Raw genomic sequence first — 22,030 nt, forward strand, 5'->3', positions numbered from 1 at the left:
TATGGCCAGACGTACTCTCACAGGGGCCGATATTCCATCCTTCTTTACGAACGCTAAATTTAACGGCTGGGCTATTGAAACCCACATTCTGAAGAAACGTGGGCTTTCCGGGTCAGTTGTCTCGACTTTAATTAGAGCAAGGAAGCCAGCTTCCAGAACTATTTATTATAGAGTCTGGAGGGCTTATGTTTCCTGGTGTGAATCCAAGGGTTGGCACCCTCGGAGATATATCATAGGCAGAATTCTTGCCTTTCTACAATTAGGGGTAGAGATGAAGTTGGCCTTGAGTACTATTAAAGGCCAAGTCTCAGCTTTATCGGTCTTATTTGAAAGACCGCTTGCTACACATTCTTTAGTCCGGGGTTTTATGCAAGGGGTGATGCGGATTAATCCGCCAATTAGATCACCTTTGAACCCTTGGGACTTGAACTTAGTTTTGTCAGTGTTACAAAAACAGCCATTTGAACCGATATATTCCCTTAGTCCTTCTGACAAGGAAGCTGGTGTTCTTGGTTGCTATATCCTCAGCAAGGAGGGTTTCAGAATTGGCTGCTCTGTCTTGTAAAGAGCCATACTTGATTATTCATGAGGACAGAGTGGTGTTAGGCCCTCGTCCAGATTTTTTGCCAAAAGTGGTCTCAGGTTTTCACCTGAACCAAGATATTGCCCTGCCATTGTTTTTTTCAAAAACCATGTTCCAGGGAAGAAAAGTCACTACTTTGTCTTGATGTGGTGAGATTGGTCAAAGTATATTTAAAGATGACTGCTCAGGTTCGGAATACTGATGTCTTATTTATTCTGCCAGAGGGTCCTAAGAAAGGACAGGAAGCGTCAAAATCCACTGTCGCTAAGTGGATTCAGCAAGTTATAGTTCAGACTTATGATTTAAGGGATAAAATTCTCCCTTTTCAAGTCAAAGCGCACTCTACCAGGTCGGTTATTGCTTCTTGGGCAGTGCGTCACCAGGCCTCCATGGCTCCGATCTGTAAGGCCGCAACTTGGTCTTCAGTACATACATTAACCAAATTTTATCAGGTGGATGTGAGGAGGCATGTGGATATCACCTTCGGGCGCAGTGTGCTGCAGGCAGCAGTATAAGTCTGGGGGTACCCTACGGGTTGTCTCTTCCTCCCCTCAAATAGCATTGCTATGGGACGTCCTATTAAGTTAATAACTATGGCTTTGTGTCCCATGATGTACGATAAAGAAAATAGGATTTTTATAACAGCTTACCTGTAAAATCCTTTTCTTGGAGTACATCATGGGACACAGAGGTCCCTCCCCTCTTTTTGGGGTTTAGATATATACCTGGATATACCTGTGGTTGCAGGAAAGAAAATTGCCCCGTCTGTGGCCAGCCTTAATTTTCTACAAATCGAATGCAGAATGGGAGTGGGAGGCATTTATACTCGTTGCCAGCAGCTTTTTTTGTTTGCCAATGTTGAGAACTTCCTGTAGGCAGCATAAATTGCCTGTGATTTTCTTTTAATCCTGATTTATTAAAAAAAAAAAAAAAAAAAAAAAAGCAAGAAACAAATTTTACAAGTACAAGAATCCTTTTTTATTTGTGTTAAGACATATACAGTGCGTTTCAAATATTGACTAGTTTACAGTAATGTTTTCTGAAGAAAACCGGTAAAAAAAGATGCGCTCCTCTAATGTTGGAAACCTCTTACAATGGGTAATTATTTTAGATGGAAAACGTGCTCACAAACCGTTCATTGTCATGAGCAGAAACAGAAAAGAATGATCATTAGGCAATTGGGTTGATTTACTAAAGGCAAATCCACTTTGCACTACAACGACTGCACTTCCAAGTGCACTTGTAGTGCAAAGTGGATTTGCCTTTAGTAAATAAACCCCATTAAGCTTTAAAAAAAAAAAATATCCAGAAGTGGTGTTTTCCGGAGTTGTGATAGTAATATGAACAGTGTGTCTGATTATGTCTCCTTCAAATGTTCTGTTTCAGCAATCTTTCCTGTCATCACCTGCGATTTGTACTGTTCACCTGGTATCTCAGGAAGTGTGCATGCACAGTATTGTGGAGCAGACAAAGTCTACTTAGGTTTTGCTTGTGGATAATAAAAACAATTCCTATCAATGGTATATTTGTGTGTTATTTGATGATATTACACATCTGATCTGCTGATAGCTGATGACCACAATGTAAAAACAGTGACTGCAAAAATCAACCAAAGAAGAAAAAACATTCTCCTCACTAATGCCATAAAGCATAAAGTCACTAGAGATGATGGCCCTAGTTGTATATTACTTTGACAGGAGCCTGCAGATCAAGTAAGACAGGCCTGGAATTGTGCCCTGTTCACTGGCTGATCATCTGTACTTCTAGTTCCTCCTTCGAGCAAGCATTGCCCTAATAAAAACCATCTCATAGAGTTGCATAGTGACAGTTGGTGACATTGGCTGTAATGTTATTAATTGCCATGAGCAGAAGTGTGGCTGGCAATGCTGATGAGACATCTTATACTCACTTGACCATGTTCCCAGTTCCATGATTTCTTTAAAGTTCACTGGTCTTCTATTTCAGAGACCATCACCGCTTTATTTAAAACCCGCTTTCGCTTGGACTTTCCCTTTGACTTGCAGGAACTTCCAGCTTTTGCTGTGATTGGGTAAGTGTCAGCTATATAGTTCTTGGTGCCTTGCAATATTTATCTTTTAGGTTGCTCATTGCAATGAACCACTTTTTTGTGATTCTGATATACTTTAGAAGGTAAAAAATACTGGTTGCTGTTTGGCAGTAGAAATGTATTATTATTATTATTATTGCAGCCTTGTGAATATGTGTCTTAGGCCCTTGGGGTTTGAAAAATATACATTGCTTGGTTACTAGCTCACTATATAACTCTAGTTAGCTGTCATGTGATCCTAGCTAAAAAATGAAGTATGGCTGAAAACATGTTTATTGTTTTTATGTAAAATGAAGCCCACTCTGTCTGGTGAACAGCTATTTAAACAAGCAGCTGTTGTATGTCCCTTTAACCATTTTGTGGGAATATGGTTGATCATGCCAGCATTCTACACTCCCTACACCTACAACTGCAGGAATTCTGCTGTACGCTGGCACTGATGGAACCTGATATTTTATTTATAATTGCTGTCCAGTTCATTTGAACCAAAAGATGCAAAAAGGGTTGACTGCAGATAGGAAATCTGCTTTAAATAGAAGAAAAGTCAGTTCAGTGCCCTTTTATAAACCATCTCAACAGCTTATGTCAAATCTAATCAAGGGTCAAAGTTTAAAGACTATCATATTCCCTGCTTTCTGTTTGGATAGATAGGCATTTTTAATTACAGTTTCACTAAACATTGAAACCTAATCTACTATATTCTGTGTGATGGCTTACCTTTATCAGCAATTTACTTTGATAATAACACACTGGGGTTAATTTACTAAAGGCAAATAGTCTGTGTACTGTAAGTGCAGTTGCTCTAGATCTGAGGGGAGCAGGCACGAAACTTTAAAAAAAGAAAAGCATTTTTGCTTGCACATTATTGGTTGATAGAAATCAGCAAAGCTTTCCCTCGTTTCAGAGCTTCTAGCAACTGCACTTGTAGTGCACAGTATATTTGTCTTTAGTAAATCAACATCCCTGTTTCTACTGAGAATGTCTATATGTTGTAGGACAATAGGCATTTGCATTTGTGTTCTTGTTAATATTTATAAACTTTATATTTATTGACCCTTCAAATAGGGTTGCACAGATACCAGTATTGGTGCTGAAACCAATACTTTTTTGTGCGGTGCGATTTGAGCTCATACAAAATTAATAGGTTAAAATCACACTGCGATGTCACTGACTTCAGCCTGGGTTCACGCAGGAGCAGCGTGGGAAACCGCATGTGATTCCGACAGGAATAAGTGCACAAATAAAGTAGTATAGTGCAGTGCTCATAAAGATGAAATAAGCAATAAAATTATACCAAATATAAAGATGAATATGATAAATGAATATTCAAAACAAAAATACGCAGCAATAAAATATCACAACAATAATGATAAAATAGTATAAACCGGGGCGTGACCGGAAGCCGCTCTGGATGGCAGCCTGATCCTTCTGCTCTCTCCCAGCCCGTGATTACACAGCGCAAAGGGGACATTAAGCCGCTTCCACATGGGCAGATCCCGGACCACCAGATCCACAGCAGCCAGGGGATCATCCTTACCCCCGCCAGGAACCTCCACAGACCTCCGGTCCTTCTTCCCGCCGACGGACATGCCACAGACTGGAGCAGCCAAAATGGCGCCGGACACTCCCGCGGCCTGCTCCCGCGGCCTGCTCCCGGAGCTCCGCTCGGATCTCTCCACTGCCCCATCCACCGCAGCGGAAGCCCGCGGATCTCGGACCAGCTCCGATGGACAGTACCACCAGATCCTCTACTCCAGGAGCGGTGAGTCCCCCCCCCAGATCCCCCTCTCATGAGGCAGCATCGCAAAGCTCACAGGGCGCCATGATGGGCCCTCCTCCTCAGCAGTACACACAGTGCTCAGAAGCGTTCTCTCGCTTGCTTAGAACAGCATCGGATCCCTGCATACATGGCACTGAGCCAGACTCCCCAACCTCCTCAGTCTTCTCTATGGACTTTCCGGCCCTACCGGACCCTATGCACCCAGCTAGCCAGATCCCACCGGAGCGTGCAGTGAGCCCAGCACCCTTCAGCCACGCAGAGCTTAATTCACCACCGTCAAAGACCCAAAGATTAGCCTTCTCACAGGCACTCGGCTCATCCAGAGAACGGACAGCGCCACAGGCCACTTACGCTCAAAAAGTGAGCCTACCTGACCCCCATGCTCAGAGGATGGCCACAACAGGGGCTACCCCACTTGTTCAGACTCCATCTTGGAGTGAACCCTGGGACTCTCCACCGAGAACGGCGCATCAGACCCTAGGCCTCAATATTCCTGGCCCTCAACCCTTACCTCCCCGCACACCTCCAGCACAATGGCCCACAGTGCCAGATTACCCCCAACCAGCACCTCCACAATGGCAAACATACTTACAGGCGATCCCCACTAAAGAGGACTTTAGACAACTGATAGAAGATGTAAAGTCCACGTGTCGCTCGGAAATACAAGTGCTCCAGTCAGGCCTTAAACACCTAGCTGATAGAGTGGAAATGGCTGAAGAAGAAATCCAAGAGACCAAGCTAGCAGTCCACAGAACACAACTCCAGGGAGCAGACCACCATACTATGTTAAGAGATATGCAGCGACACGTGGAAGACCTGGACAATAGGGGACGCAGAAACAACATACGAGTAAGAGGAATTCCAGAAGTCGAAGGCCCAGAAGACATACAACATACCTTACAGGATGTGTTTAACAACCTTTTGGGTGAACCCGTCACTAAGTTCATAGAAATGGACAGAGCCCACCGAGCCTTGCGCCCTAAGAATGCCACTTCACAACCGAGAGATATTATATGTAGGATTAACTCCTACCCCCTGAAAGAGGACATTATGCGGCAAGCTCGTTTAGCGCGCAAAGTGACTTACAAAGATGCTCATGTACAACTATATCCGGATCTCTCATGGATCACACTACAAAAACGTAGACTTCTTCAACCACTACTGCGCATCTTACAAGAGGAAAATATCCCCTACCGCTGGGGGTTCCCCTTCAGCCTCACAGCTAAAAACCAAGGCAAATCTGCCATCCTACGGTACCCGGAAGACCTACAAGCCTTCTGCGACACAGTGGGAATATCCGTTCCCCGACTTCCAGATTGGGATCTGGTCACCACCCCGCCTACACCACCTGCAACCTGGCAGAAGGTTTCTTCATCCAACAGACCCCGAAACAAAGAGGCATCTCGCAAGAGTACCAAGCACAGAAATGGCTGACCTCGGCTGTACTGACAGCGCATTCAAGACACTTGCGGAAGGCCTATTCGACCACCAGTTACTGCTTGTGACTCAGCCCTGGACATTATAGTATATTTAGTCCCCCCCTCCTTGCGCCCCAGTTTTACATTTTAGTTTACTATATGGGCATGTCTCTGAGGAGACTTGAGAGAGTAAGAGATATCACACCTATCCACTCCCTCCTGGTTAAATGATAGCAGTTATAGCCATTTTACAATTCATGTTCTATATGACCAAACTAGGGCTCCCCTGCATCCACCCGACCAGTCCTTTTGGACCCATGTTGGGAGGATCCCGGGAATCCCGTACCGACCTAGGCCTTTTAGCCTCTCAAGGTCGTGTGATAACAGTTGTTCGACTTTATATATGTTTAATTTGTACTAACTACTTGTTTCTCTTTCCTTTTCTCTTTTCACTCCCCCTCCCACTTCTCTTCCCCCCCCCCCCCCCCCCGCCTATCCACCACCACGTAACCCACCGTGTAACCCGCGGAATCTGCCTGGCTCTCCTCTCGACATATGTACACAGCTGACCCACAGCCTTCAGAAAATCCTCTCCACATCAGGTAAGGCGTCTTTCCCTCATAATTTGGCACCATGGCTAAGATCCTATCTTTAAACGTTCACGGCCTAAACTCCAATAAAAAGAGACATCTGGCGCTGAGGGAATTTAGACAATCTGGAGCAGACATTATTTTTGTCCAAGAAACACACTTTGACAAGGGGGGCTCATTTACATTCGCTTCTAAACATTTCCCCCAAATATACCACTCTTCAGGTCCACATAAACGAGCAGGGGTTGCCATCCTCATTAAAAGTGGGCCTCCCTTTAAGTGCACGGCTCAATACAGCGATCCACACGGCCACTTTGTTATCCTTCAAGGACAATGGCAAAAACAGGCACTTACCCTCTGCACCCTCTATACTCCCAACGTTAAACAATACAACTTCCTGTCTAAAGTATTTACTCGCCTCTTTAAATCTCAGCACGAGATTCTAGTGGTGGGAGGCTACTTTAATCTAACTCACTCAACAACTGTGGATCGTCAGGTGGTGAGCCCCAGGGCGATACCGGCTTGAGCCCTGCGAGACTTGAAGCTCTTTCGCAAGCTCTCTAGACGTTATGCTCTCTTCGATGCCTGGAGGGCTCTCCACCCTGGCGATCGGCAATACACATTTTATTCAGCTCCCCACCAAACACACTCGCGCATCGATTATTTCTTTGTAAATAACTTCACGCTTAGAATTACACGAGAGGCACGGATACTACCAATCTCATGGTCTGACCATGCACCTATTTTACTTAAGTTGGAACTAGGTTCCATCAACTGTAGACCCTACAACTGGAAATTAAACACATTTCTCCTCCAGCACCTCCCATCGAAAACGGAATTAACAACTACTTTAAAATACTACTTTGCCGAAAATAATACCCCTGACATATCCCCTCCCACACTATGGGAAGCCCACAAGGCTGTAATCCGAGGCAGATGCATGGCACTATCATCTGCCATGAAAAAGGATGTTCTGGCCACAAAACTTCAAACCGAAAAAGAGCTTAGAGCTTTAGAAAACCAACTGCAACGGTCCCCTACCCTAACCCTCCTTAAAAAAATCATACACTTGCGAACAATTTTGAGCGACTTAGCTATGGGGCGGGTAGAAAAAGCCATCCTTAGACTAAGACAAATGTACTATGATAAAGGCAATAAGGCACATTCCTTACTAGCGAAAAAACTACGAGATAACTCCCACATGTCCACACCACACCAAATTAAGAATAAACTAGGTTCCCTGCTAACCCACCCCAAAGACATTGCCAATACCTTTGCAGACTACTACCAGGACCTTTACAATAATCCTAATATTCCTACTCCTCCAGACCTTCTCCAGCGCATGCAACGTTACCTTACACAGAGTGGAGTCCAACAGCTCCAAACCTCTGATCTGGCAACCTTAAACATGCCGATCACCGAGGAGGAAATAGAACAGACTATTAAGACCCTCCCGTCCCACAAAGCCCCTGGTCCAGACGGATTACCTTACGAATATTATAAGGCCTTCCTCCCCATCCTCTTACCACATATGTGCAAACTTTTTAACGCCTTTTACCGAGACTCCCCCATCCCATCAGACATGCAACGATCATTTATCACTTTGATCCCCAAACCAGACAAAGACCCTACCCTATGTGCTAACTATAGACCTATCGCCCTACTAAACTCAGACCTAAAAATTTTTACTAAACTGTTATCAATCCGACTGAACATGATCCTTCCAGTCCTTATCCATAAAGACCAGGTGGGCTTTGTCCCCCTTAGACAGGCAGGGGATAACACCAGGAAGGTGATTGACCTGGTGGATGTGGCGAACAGGGAGAAATCAGCGTCTTTGCTACTTAGTCTGGATGCCGAAAAGGCCTTTGACCGTCTCGGGTGGCCCTTCCTGTTCGCCACATTACAACATGCAGGGTTTCGAGGACCATTCCTAAGAGCTATAAAACACCTCTATTCCAATCCCTCCTCACAGGTCAGGACTCCTTTTGCCCTTTCCCCCACTTTCTCAATAACAAATGGCACTCGTCAGGGATGCCCACTGTCACCCCTACTATTCGCACTCTGTGTCGAACCCCTGGCGGCCTCTATTCAAGGCAACCAGGATATTCGAGGAATCTCAGTCAGGGGTCGGGAGTTTAAGATCTCACTATTCGCTGATGACGTGATTCTCACCCTAACCCAACCCAGAATCTCCCTTCCATATCTACATGCAGAACTTGACAAATACGGAGCCCTATCGGGCTATAAAATTAATACTTCTAAGTCAGAGGCCCTTCCAATTAATATCTCGGAAACGGAAACAGCACACCTGAAGGCAAATTTCACCTACCACTGGAAAACCACATCATTGAAGTACTTAGGGGTACACATCACCACAAAATTCAATACTTTATACCAGGAAAACTTTCCTCCCCTTTTCCGTTCCATCAGAGCCCTGCTTACAACCTGGAAAAGACATCATATCTCCCTGTTAGGTCGGATCGCATCGATTAAGATGACAATTCTCCCGAAATTACTTTACCTCTTCCAAACATTACCCATCCCTGTCCCCCGCAATCACCTGAGTAAACTTCAATCTGACCTTTTTAAATTCACCTGGAATTATAAACGACATAGAATTCCCCAATCGGTAATGATGGCGGCGCGCTCAGATGGAGGCCTTGCCTTCCCCAACCTCATTAAATATTATCAAGCCACCCAACTACGTGCAATAACCTCATGGTTCACTCAAAAGTCCTATAATAGATGGACAGAAATTGAAAAAATATGGTTAGCCCCAATCCACCCAAATAGCCTACTATGGAACACGAGGGCAGAGGTCGTCCCTGAGCGCTTACTGGGAACTATGTCCCAGCTTCGTCAATTGTGGAACAAACTATCCCGCTTACATGAGTTGTCCTCAGAAAAATCAGCTCTAATGTCCTTTGTCCTTTGACCCCAAAATCCCAGATAGTCTCACCCACCAGATGTCCCATCCATGGTCGTCATGGAACCTTTTCCACTACGGACACCTAGTAGATCCTAGATCTCGCAGGCTATTGTCCTACTCTGATCTTCAGACTAAATATGACCTGCCACATCAAGCTTTCTACAGTTACCTGCAAATACGTCACTATGCCCTGTCCATAACGCCTTTTGAAAACCTAATCCTGGGGGGCACGGCCCAGAAGGGCTTAATCTCTGACATGTACAAAATAATAAATGCCTACCCACTGGAAACTAAAGGTAAACATGCTTATATGATCAAATGGGAAAAAGCCCTCAATGAGGAATTCCCCATGGAGCAATGGCAGACGATATGGACCCAGGCGGCCAAAAGTTCCCTCTGTACCCTATATAAGGAAAACACCTATAAAATCCTCCTCTACTGGTATATGACTCCAGACACCCTCCACGCCATATATCCTTCTAGCTCCGATCGCTGTTGGCGATGTCAAAAAGAAAGAGGGACCCTCCTCCACCTCTATTGGAGCTGTCCACTGATTACTCCTTTCTGGACTGCGGTTCAGCAGTTGTTGACAGGTCTTCTAGAGGTACAGATTCCCATGGTCCCCAAGTCCTTCCTCTTAGGAGTCCTACAACTAAAGATTCCCACACCTTACAAAAAATGAATGCGCCACATTCTTACAGCGCCGCGATGTCTTATTGCCCTACACTGGAAAAAAACCCTCCCCCCCACTTCTGAAGCTTTATACGCCAGAATCAAAGATGTGGAGTTGATGGAGAAGATGACGGCCAGAATACAGGACAGGCTGGAAGCACATAATAAAGTATGGGAGCTGTGGCATCTTCGAGAGGATCCACCATGATCAAGTAAACAAGTTTTTTATAACAATCCTCCCCCCCTCCCCCCCTCCTCTTCTTTCATTCTCTTTTCTTTCCTTCTCTTTCTCTCTACCTCGAGTATTCTAATGACTCGCACAGTTTTGAGCAATATAACAGGGAAAAATGAAGGGAATTGTTATATACATGCTCTCCATTATTTGTTCCTTCTTTTTTTGTCATTTTCTACATATTATGTATACTTGTAATACAAATATTACAATAAAATGTTATTTGGAAAAAAAAAGTATAAACCAACAGTGTCAGTGCATATAAAGTCCATATATGACATCAAATATAGTGACTGAATCTGTGTGAACTGGTTGTCTGTAGATAATCCACCACCGTAAGGAAAGGGGCTTACCAGACAGGTTGAACCCAACTAGGCATATGCCTGATGAGTCAACCAAGCTATTGGTGTAACACACCCAAGAAAGTACAGCAACTACGACTTCCAAAATAGACCAAACCAGATCGGGATCCGTGACCGTTTTGACATCAGTAGCTGTCTACCATAGGAATAGTGACCGGAATTCGTGAGCGATTCCTCTCAATATGACATATGGCAAAAGGAGAAAAAATAGGGCCACATAGTGTAATACCGTAAAATATAAAGCATTTATTGAAAAATGATAAAACGGTCACTCACATTTGAGAAGATATTTAAAAGCGTTGGATAAAATAAAAGCAACGCAGTGGCATCAGCAGAGCCCTACCCGACGTTTTGTCCTAATAAGGCATCCTCTGGGGTGCTGGTCCACTGCAGCCACTGCGTATTTATAGGGTAAATGATCACCTTAAATGAGGGCCAGCTCCATGTCCACCAAAAAGTCATAGACAGACCACTTCCGAATAGTAAAGATGGTGCCCATGGCTTGCAATTTAAGCCTCACTTTGGTTAGTGACTCAAGCGTCAATGTGGGTGTAATTTAAACTATAGGCTCTGGGCAATACTCCATTGTGCTGAACAAGCAGAGAACGTCCAGAAGCGTAATTTGAATGAACGAAAGTTAAATTAACCGAGTTCCGTGATATAATGTTAAATCATGTTGTTGTAATCATCGTATGAAAACACTGCAGCAGGGGAACAGAATTGAGCACTTTCATTATAGAACTCCAACAAAATGGCGCCCGAGGAAGTCCTCTATTGGGCGTCACCACAAATATGGCGACGTTGCCATCGATCTTGGCTTAAAGCTGTCCCAAGAAGTCAATTCCTAAGACTTCGTAGGAATTGTATGGACACGGAGATATTTAAAAAAACACGCTATGATCTTGTCAAAAAAGTTTCCAGATAAGGGGTATGATCCAATGTCTGTACATTTACAATATCAGAAAGTTTTAGAGACAGATAGGAGTTCTCACAAGGGGTCTCACAACTCAAAACATATTGGATATACGAACTCCAATCTTACCAACCCTGGGGGATTAATGTAGAATGGGATATAAATGCCTTTTTGAATAAAGCATAGTCCCCATATGTAAGATCATATATCACGTCTGGTGGTATCAGGATATTTGAGTACTGGGTGAATCATATGAGATTCTAGTTTTTATGTATCCCAATTATGAGTTTTGACTTCAATAACCAAGTTATTAATTCCTACATTGCGATTTTTTTTTATTTTCCTTTTTTCCTTTTCTTTTTCTTTTTCTATTGATCCTTTGTTCGTTCATTAGGGGGTAGGTCTTTTCATATGTTGATTCCATATTTATGTACAGTTAATACTATGCATATTTTTAAAATTTTTTGTGTAATTTTTGATCCCTTTTGTGGGGGCCAGCACCATTTTATTTGTGAATATCGGTTTACTATGTAACAAATATATCACAATACATTATATATGTTTAACCATTTCAATACAGTGCATTTTCGCCCCCTTCCTGCCCAAGCCATTTTTCAGCTCTGTCACATTTTGAATGACAATTGCGCGGTCATACAATACTGTACCCAAATGAAATTGTTATCATTTTTCCCCACAAATAGAGCTTTCTTTTAGTGGTATTTGATCACCTCTGCGGTTTTTATTTTTTGCACTATAAACAAAAGAAGAGTGACAAGTTTAAAAAAAAAACACAATAATTTTTACCTTTTGCAATAATAAATATCCAATTTTTTTTTCTTTAAAACAAATTTTTTCTCAGTTTAGGCCGATATGCATTCTTGTACATATTTGGTAAAAAAATCGCAATAAGCGTATATAGATTGGTTTGCGCAAAAGTTATAGCGTCTACAAAATAGGGGATAGATTTATAAATTTTTTTAATTTTTACATTTTTTTTACTATTAATGGGGGCGATCTTTTTATCGTGACTGAGATATTGCGGCGGACATATCGGACACTTTTGACACATACTTGGGACCATTCACATTTATACAGCGATCCGTGCTATAAAAATGCATTGATTACTGTATAAATGTGACAGGCAGGGAAGGGGTTAACACTAGGTGGTGATCGAGGGGTTAACTGTGTTTGCTAGGGAGTGATTCTAACTGTAGAGGGTGGGGACTCACTAGGGGAGGAGACCGATCGGTGTTCCTCTGTACTGGGAACACACCATCGGTTTCCTCTCCTCTGATAGGACCATGGATCTGTGTGTTTACACACACAGATCCACGGTCCTGCTGTGTTACCGGTAATCGCGGGTGCCCGGCGGACATCGCGGCCGCTGGGCACGCGCACCGGGTGCCCAGTGACACGGCGGGCATGATTGCCGTCGGCGCGCGGTCGCTGGTAGGCTGGGAAAGTGAGGACGTCATATGACGCCCGCCCGCCACGAGAGCTGCGCCGCCTGGCCGTCAGCAAGCGGTTAATCCGAGACACATATTGTTGATCACATTTTTAAGTAATTTTTTTTTTTATCCTTTTCACTTTTTGTCCGAGGGACTCCAGGTTCCAGACCGATCGGTCATTTTGACCAATGACTAACTTCCGAGTGATTTTATATTCAATCCGACGATCTGTTTACTTCCGGGTCATTTCTCATTTTTGGTTTCCATTATTGGAGACCAAAATGAGGCTTGGTACACTCTTTTTGGTATCGTCGCCATATTTGTGCTGACGCCCAATAGAGGACTTTGTTAGCTTCCTTGGGCGCCATTTTGTTGGAGTCCTATGATGCAAGCGCTCAATTCTGTTCCCTTGCTACAGTGTTTTCATACGATGATTACAACATGATTTAACATTATATCATGGAACTCAGTTAATTTAATTTTCGTTCATTCCTATTACGCTTCTGGACGTTCCCTGCTTGTTCAGCACAATGGAGTATTGCCCAGAGCCTATAGTTTAAATTATACCCACATTGAGGCTTGAGTCACTACTAGCCAAAGTGAGGCCTAATTGCAAGTCATGGGCGCCATCTTTACTCACCTGAGCATATAGTTCAAATTACACCCTTATCGAGGCTTGAGTCACAAATCATAGTGAGGCTTGAATTGCAAGCCATGGGCGCCATCTTTACTAACCGGAAGTGGTCTGTCTATGACTTTTTGGTGGACATGGAGCTGGCCCTCATTTGAGGTGATCATTTACCCTATAAATACGCAGTGGCTGCAGTGGACCAGCACCCCAGAGGATGCCTTATTAGGACGAAACGTGGGGACGGGCTCTGCTGTTGCCACTGCGTTGCTTTGATTTTATCCAATGCTTTTAATGTCTTCTCAAATGTGAGTGACCATTTTATCATTTTTCAATAAATGCTTTATATTTTACGGTATTACACTATGTGGCCCTATTTTTTCTCCTTTTTGCCATATGTCATATTGAGAGGAATCGCTCACGAATTGCGGTCACTATTCCTATGGTAGACAGCTACTGATGTCAAAACTGTCACAGATCCCTATCTGATTTGGTCTATTTTGGAAGTCGTGGTTGCTGTACCTCCTTGGGTGTGTTACACCAAAAGCTTGGTTGACTCATCAGGCATATGCCTAGTTGGGTCTGGTAAGCCCCTTTCCTTACGGTGGTGGATTATCAACAGACAACCAGTTCACACAGATTCACAGTCATTATATTTGATGTCATATATGGACTTTATGCACTTTATATGCACTGACACTGTTGGTTTATACTATTTTATCATTATCGTTGTGATATTTTATTGCTGCATATTTTTGTTTTGAATATTCATTTATCATATTCACTTTATATTGGTATAATCTTATTGCTTATTTCATCTTTATCAGCGCTGCACTATACTACTTTATTTGTTCACTTATTCACAGATTATCTGATGTGCTGACAGCTAACACTATTTGTATAAGACAGCGTGGTTTTTTCACAATTTTTTCGACACATTCTGACAGGAATCATTCTGCATTCCTGTTCATTTCGCATGGGCTCAAACTGCACGCACAAAAAAGAAAAAAAATAGGTGTTTATATTTGGTATCGGCAAGTACTTGATAAAAAGCATTGGTATTTGTACTTGTTCTTAAAAAACTGGTATCGGTGCATGAATTTCTAATACATAAGGGCTTCAAGTTGTTGAGGCTCAAAGGAGGCTTTCAGATTTATTTAGGAACATTGGTTATTATCTTTCAACAGGAATTAATTTTATATCTGAACCATACCGCACAAGACACAGGCTGAATATTCATAGACCCTGGGTTATAGGCTGCTACCTTCAGGTGATTGGTCACTGCCAAAAGTTTTGCTGGGCATTCCCCCTTGGCATACTTCTATAACCCCACCCACCCCACTCAGTGAGTCCTCAGTTTTTCTCCTAGTGTCTTAAGGTGATGGATCTTGTCTTCCTTAAGGGGGAGACAAGCTTTCTATATTTAACTTGTTTTTTTTATTTTGTTTTGGATTCCTTAATCATCTCTTCAGTCAAAGTGTTCTGTTAGAACAATAGAAGCAGTGTATCTGGATCGTTGTAACCTTGGTAATACATTGGGAAACAAACCATTTTTAGCATTCACCAAAAAGTAGACTATTCCAGTAGTAGACCCTGCTTCCTCAGTCTTAAAACTCTTACAATCCATATATTAAGACACTTAAAGCTGTGCTTGATCTTGCATAAACAGATAACCAGCTATCGCTGCAATTTCTGTTTGTCAAGTTGCAGCTAATTAAACTAGGGTAATGAACAATTAACAGGATCCTGTTTTTCAAGATCAAGTTCTGGTGGAACACTTACAAACATTGCCTTCTGCTCTACTTTTCCATATTGATGCTCTAGAACAAGTCATGACACAAATTTCAATGATGCCTGACATTTCTATCCATATGTACTAATAAACTTTATGGATAAAAGTCTGGACAGCTAAAGCTGCCTGTTAAAAACGTCCTTCTTTCAGTGCAAATCTACCATTAAGTCTTCTTTTCGATGAAGGGAGGTCTGTTACAGTTTGCATTCCTCTGGTCACTGACGTCCCAGACCTATGGGTCAGTGATTTCCAAGGGTACAAAATATATTTTCAAACTCTACCAACTTACCTTTTCTCTCAAACCAGGCAAAATCTGCCCAAGACAATCAGACCAGTCAGAATTGCAGACTGCCCTATACCTTCTTTTGTCCCTGGGAATGGTCAATCAGGTCCCTCTGGAAGATGGGTTTAAATGTTCTATTTAAACATGTTCACAGTACCAAAGCCCAAATGAGGATATTCATCCTATTCAGAACCTAAAATTGCTAAACATGTACCTTTTTGTGTTCCAAACTTGTGCACGGTATCTTCAAGGTCAGTCATTGCCTCTCTGAGACACGGGGAATACCTGGTATCAGTCGATGTTTAAGATGCCTACCTACATATTCCCATTAAGCTCCCATCAGATTATAACTATGGTGGTTGTGTGAATAAACTTGTTAAGTCCTATCTGGGCACTGAGCCCTGCATTCCAGACCTTCGGTTCTGTCTCAGTTGAATGTAGAGAGTCTTTAATTCCAGAGCAGTGGCACAACCACTGGAGTGACCCAGTCTCTGATACCCCACTTTGTGAGGGAAGCTGAGGTTGTTCTGAAGATAAACTTGGTAAGGTATCTCCAGGGCATCAATCTTTGCATTGTGATGCTTTCCAGGCCTTTGGCCCTGTATCAGTCAGCCACAGACCACTGATGTGCCCTAATCTCTAAATCCTCTCCTACATATGGGCTTTTTCTCTGGGCAACTTTGGAATCCCTTTCTGCACCCCACTGAACTGAGGTTTTGAGGGTTACTATATTCTGCTGCTTCCCTCTTTTGGCTATGTATCATAATGCTAGCCACACCTTGGGGTGCTCTGTTTTGTCAGAAGCAGAGTACTCTCCTACTCTAAATCTGTGGCACAACTCATACTATGCCCAGTCTCTTCACACACCTCTAGTGAATGTAACCCTCTGGCCTAAAACCGTGTTTTGCTTTTCCACTTCTGTTTGCATTCTGTGCTTCTAGCATCTGTGCTTTGTCTGCATTGTGTATTTGGGAACTTAGGTGGCCTCTGACAGTTTACAAGCATTTTTTCCAAATGCAGAGATTGACACCACCTCTGCTATGCCTAGTCTCTAAGAATTCACTTATTAAGTGAATCTGAGTGGACTGATTATACTGCAAGTTACATAAGTTGATGCTGTTCTGCACTTTTTTTTTCCACCATTTTCTTTTTGGTGTTGCGATGGTTAAGGCTGAGGGAACTGAATGCTGACATCACCACCATGTTCTTTCCCCTTCTTCAGCATAGAAGAAGCACCATCATTTCTTTCTCGAACATCACGGGACACAGAGCCACAGTAATTACTGATGGGTTATATAGGTATCACTGGTGATTGGACACTGGCACACCCTATCAGGAAGTTCAACCCCCTATATAATCCCTCCCCCTTGCAGGGATACCTCAGTTTTTACGCCAGTGTCTTAGGTGATGGACGTGTAAAGATGTCCTGTGCTGAGCTCCAAAGGGAATATCCTAAGATCCTATACTGGGGCAAGCCAGGCGAACCGGATCCATTCAAAGTGTCTTTTCATGGCCGAATTGAATGGTACCCGGGCCTCGTGTCCGAAGAAACGAGGTTTTACCCGTAATGCTTCTCTTTTTAGAGAGCTGGACCCCGCAGATCAGAAAATGGCTTTAAACTTCCTAATTTCTGGCGAGGTGCTTTACGGTCCCAGAACTGTTGGATCCCCCTACTGATGGGGGCCCCAGTCTCTGACGTTTTTTTCAAACGGAGCCCACCGTGAGAGGGGAAGATTGGGTCTGTGTAAACAGCACCCTGCGGCTGGATAAGGTAAGAGGAGATTCCACAGAATTTTTGAGTTCTAGTGGCTTTTCTCCTTTAAGGTAAATGCATGCTATGCCTATTGTGACCACCGGGGGCTGCCAAGAGCACAAACCTACACATGCTGACTCTGTCTCAGGTGTTGTAATCGCTGTTTATGTCCCAGCGTCTCAAGCAGGCTGCAAACAGGTAAGGTGGAAAGGGGGATTTCTCATGTTTGAATGTTCCCCCCCAGGCTAGAGAGGGGCCACAGGGGTCGAGAAAGTGGTTATACCACCCGGGCTCTGCGGCCTAATGGCCACCATCTCTCAAGATAGCCGTTCAGGCAGATCTTGTTACCAGCCTCCCTCCCTCCCCCCCCCCATCCCCAGCCTTTCTCCGGAAGCATGACAGGAGAGTCGGCAGCGCGGGAAGCGCTCGTTTTTTTCAAAACTCGAGGGGGGGGGCGATAGAGGAGGGGGCGGGACGTCAGCACAGAGTGCTTAGACTCCCACTCAGGCCAGCTGCAGGCTATTAAAGGCACTCTGTACAGGTGCACTCAGCCTTCTGAGAGACACAGAGCTGACGGTCGCATGTAAGGTGGGACACAGGCATTCTCCTAGGCAGCATTTACTGAAGTAACACCAGACTGAGCATTGGGTAGCAACGCTTTTAGCCAGACTACATCGCTCAGCGGGCAGTGTTCATTTGTATACCTCACACCTTGTTGCTTTGCACTATGGGTAGAAGAGGTTCAAGCACCCCAGGAACCAGAGACACTAGGGGATCTCGTTCAGGTTCTGAGGGCCCCCTGTCGGCAGCATCCTCCCCCCCTAAAGATGGGCCAGGGACGGCTAGCCAGGGAGAGCCATCGGGGTCAGGGGCTACACCTGCTTCTGGCACTTCAGCCCCTGTATATATTACACAAGAGGTTTTTTCCTCAACCATTAATGGTCTAGAGGAAAGATTAATGGCCGTGATTACGTCTTCACTCAATGGAAGAAAACGCACTAGGCTTTCCTCTGTTCCCCAAGACCCTCAGACAGAGGAGCTCTGGGATAAAGGAGATGAATCCTTTTCAGAGGATCGGGATGGGATGGATGATTCCTCTTCGGAGGATTCAGGTGGAGAGGGACCCTCTGCGACTTCCCAAGAGGAAAAAGTCTTAGTGCAGATCCTCACTGGATTGGTCCGCTCCACATTTAAGTTGCCCATACCTGAAACTGCTAAAGAATCCTCTTCTGCTTTGGGGTCACTGAAACCTTTCCAAGCAGCACATGCTTTTCCTGTTCATACTTTACTTGAAAAGCTTATTTATTCTGAGTGGGATCACCCAGACAAACGTTTTTTTCCGCCAAGAAAGTTTTCAACACTTTATCCGATGGAAGAAAAGTTTATTAAAATGTGGGGAATACCGGCTATTGATGCCGCCATTTCCTCTGTAAATAATAGCCTGACTTGTCCTGTAGACAATGCTCAGATGCTCAGGGATCCTGTAGATAAAAGGATGGAATCCCTATTGAAGGATGTTTTCTCCTTAGCAGGATCAGTGGCCCAACCTGCAGTAGCAGCGTTTGGAGTCTGTCAATACTTAAGAGACCATGTTAAGCAGGTCATCAAAGTATTACCTGAACAGCAGGCCCAGGGGTTTGCTAACCTTCCAGCGGCCTTATGCTTTGTGGTTGACGCCATTAGAGATTCTATCGTGCAAACCTCCCGTCTTTCACTGGGGTTGGTGCATATACGTAGAATCCTATGGTTGGAAAATTGGTCAGCCGAAGCACCATGTAAGAAACTACTGGCTGGGTTTCCATTTCGTGGTGCAAGGTTGTTTGGAGAGGACTTGGATAACTATATCAAGAGAATCTCTTGTGGGAAAAGCACTCTCTTACCTGTCAAGAAGAAGAGTAAGCGTCCCTCTTTCAAACGGACTCTTTCCCCAGCGCCGGGGGCTTCAGCCTCCAGGCAGTCTCGACGGCCGCCTCCATCGGGGTCCAGAGACAAGAGTCAACCCCAGGGACAAAAGAAGTCCTGGGGAAAGAAGCCTACTAGGCAAAACACTAAGACCTCTGCATGAGGGGGCGCCCCCGCTCACTCAAGTGGGGGGAAGACTGCGACAGTTCTCAGAGCTCTGGCAGGAGGACTTCCAGGACAGATGGGTAATCTCCACGGTAACCTTAGGGTACAAGCTGGAGTTTCAGGAATTCCCCTCTCCTCGGTTCCTCAGATCAAATGTTCCCAGAGACCCAGAGAAGAAGCAGTTGCTCCTTCTAGCGTTAGAGCGACTTTTGTCGCAGGAGGTCATTATGATAGTTCCCGCAAAGGACCAGGGATTGGGCTTCTATTCCAACCTTTTTACGGTCCAAAAGCCAAATGGGGATGTCAGGCCCATTTTGGACTTGAGGGATCTGAACCGATTCCTAAGGATTCAATCCTTCCGCATGGAATCAATTCGAACAGTAGTTCCCACCCTGCAGGGAGGAGAATTTCTGGCATCAATAGACATCAGAGATGAGACTACTAGGGAAGATGGGGTCTTCATTCGAAGCAGTTCCCTATGCTCAGTTTCACTCAAGAATGCTGCAACACAGTATTCTGTCGACCTGGAACAAGAAGGTTCAGGCATTAGACTTTCCGATGCACCTGTCGCATGCGGTGCGTCAGAGCCTCAATTGGTGGCTCATACCCGAAAACCTGCAGAAGGGGAAATCCTTTCTACCGGTTACCTGGACGGTGGTAACAACAGATGCCAGTCTTTCAGGTTGGGGAGCAGTTCTGGAACAGGCTGCGGTCCAAGGGGTATGGTCCAAGACAGAGAGGACCTTACTTATCAACATTCTGGAGATCCGGGCGATACATCTAGCTCTAAAAGCCTGGACTATCAGGCTACAGGGTTGTCCGGTCAGGATCCAGTCCGACAATGCCACAGCAGTGGCTTATGTCAATCATCAGGGAGGCACCCGGAGCCGAGCTGCTCAAAAAGAGGTGAACCAGATCTTAGTCTGGGCAGAGATGCATGTGCCATGCATATCGGCAGTTTTCATCCCGGGAATAGAAAATTGGCAGGCGGACTATCTAAGTCGCCAGCAGTTACTTCCAGGGGAATGGTCTCTGCATCCCGACGTCTTTTGGGCCATATGCCAAAGATGGGGGGCTCCAGATGTAGATCTCTTTGCATCCCGATTCAACAAAAAGATAGACAGATTTGTGGCAAGGACAAAAGATCCTCTTGCATGCGGGACGGATGCGTTGGTGATTCCGTGGCATCGGTTCTCACTGATTTACGCATTCCCGCCTATTCTGCTACTACCACGACTCCTTCGCAGGATCAGGCAGGAAAGGAAGTCGGTACTTCTGGTGGCCCCCGCTTGGCCCAGAAGGACTTGGTATGCAGAAATAGTAAGGATGACGGTGGGTTCCCCGTGGACCCTACCGGTACGCCCAGACCTGTTATCTCAAGGTCCAGTGTTCCATCCTGCCTTACAAACGCTAAATTTGACGGTTTGGCTATTGAGACCCACGTTCTGAAGAGTCGTGGGCTCTCAGGTCCTGTCATATCTACCTTGATTAATGCAAGGAAGCCAGCTTCCAGGATGATTTATCATAGAGTCTGGAAGGCTTATATAACCTGGTGTGAATCCAGAGGTTGGCATCCCAGGAAATATGTCATAGGTAGAATCCTTGATTTTCTACAGATGGGATTAGAGATGAAGCTGGCCTTGAGTACCATCAAGGGCCAGGTTTCTGCTTTATCAGTATTATTTCAGCGGCCACTTGCTTCGCATTCTTTGGTCCGAAACTTTATGCAGGGGGTGATGCGTCTTAATCCTCCGGTTAAAGCGCCCCTAAACCCCTGGGACTTGAATTTGGTCCTGGCTTTGTTACAGAAACAGCCTTTTGAACCAATAAGTCAGATTCCTTTGGTCTTGTTGACAAGGAAATTAATTTTTCTGGTGGCCATCTCTTCTGCTAGAAGAGTATCAGAATTAGCAGCTCTTTCCTGTAAGGAGCCTTATTTGATTATACACAAGGATAGAGTGGTACTACGCCCTCATCCTAGTTTTTTACCGAAGGTGGTTTCTGATTTTCATTTAAACCAAGACATTGTTCTACCTTCCTTTTTTCCAGATCCCTGTTCTCCGGAAGAGAGATCTCTACATTCGTTGGATGTAGTAAGAGCAGTTAAGGCCTATCTAGGGGCAACTACTCAGATCCGCAAGACGGATGTTTTGTTTGTGCTGCCAGAGGGTCCCAATAGAGGACAGGCAGCGTCAAAAGCTACCATTTCTAAATGGATTCGACAGTTGATTATTCAAGCTTACGGTTTGAAACAGAAGATTCCTCCGTTTCAGATCAGGGCACATTCCACAAGGGCTATTGGTGCTTCTCGGGCAGTGCATCACCGGGCCTCTATGGCTCAAATCTGCAAGGCCGCAACCTGGTCTTCAGTTCATACATTCACCAGATTCTATCAGGTGGATGTGAGAAGGCATGAGGATATCGCCTTTGGGCGTAGTGTGCTGCAGGCAGCGGTACAGGGTCCTCAGGTCTGATTGCACCCTACTTGGTCGTGGTTCCCCCCCTCAGG

The 22,030-nt window shown here is 44.6% G+C and overlaps 1 protein-coding gene across 3 annotated transcripts in view; it reads left to right on the plus strand.

Annotated features, from left to right (window-relative positions):
- The window catches only part of CLCN2 (chloride voltage-gated channel 2), a 571,730-nt gene that overhangs the window by 295,388 nt on the left and 254,312 nt on the right, over positions 1–22,030 (plus strand). For all 3 annotated transcript variants that reach the window (XM_073626607.1, XM_073626608.1, XM_073626609.1), the window contains one exon: positions 2,549–2,633. In XM_073626607.1, the coding sequence (XP_073482708.1) occupies positions 2,549–2,633 (85 nt within the window). The remainder of the gene's footprint in view (positions 1–2,548; positions 2,634–22,030) is intronic.

Source organism: Aquarana catesbeiana, linkage group LG04 (assembly GCF_042186555.1).
Source record: "Aquarana catesbeiana isolate 2022-GZ linkage group LG04, ASM4218655v1, whole genome shotgun sequence".
NCBI lineage: Eukaryota > Metazoa > Chordata > Amphibia > Anura > Ranidae > Aquarana > Aquarana catesbeiana.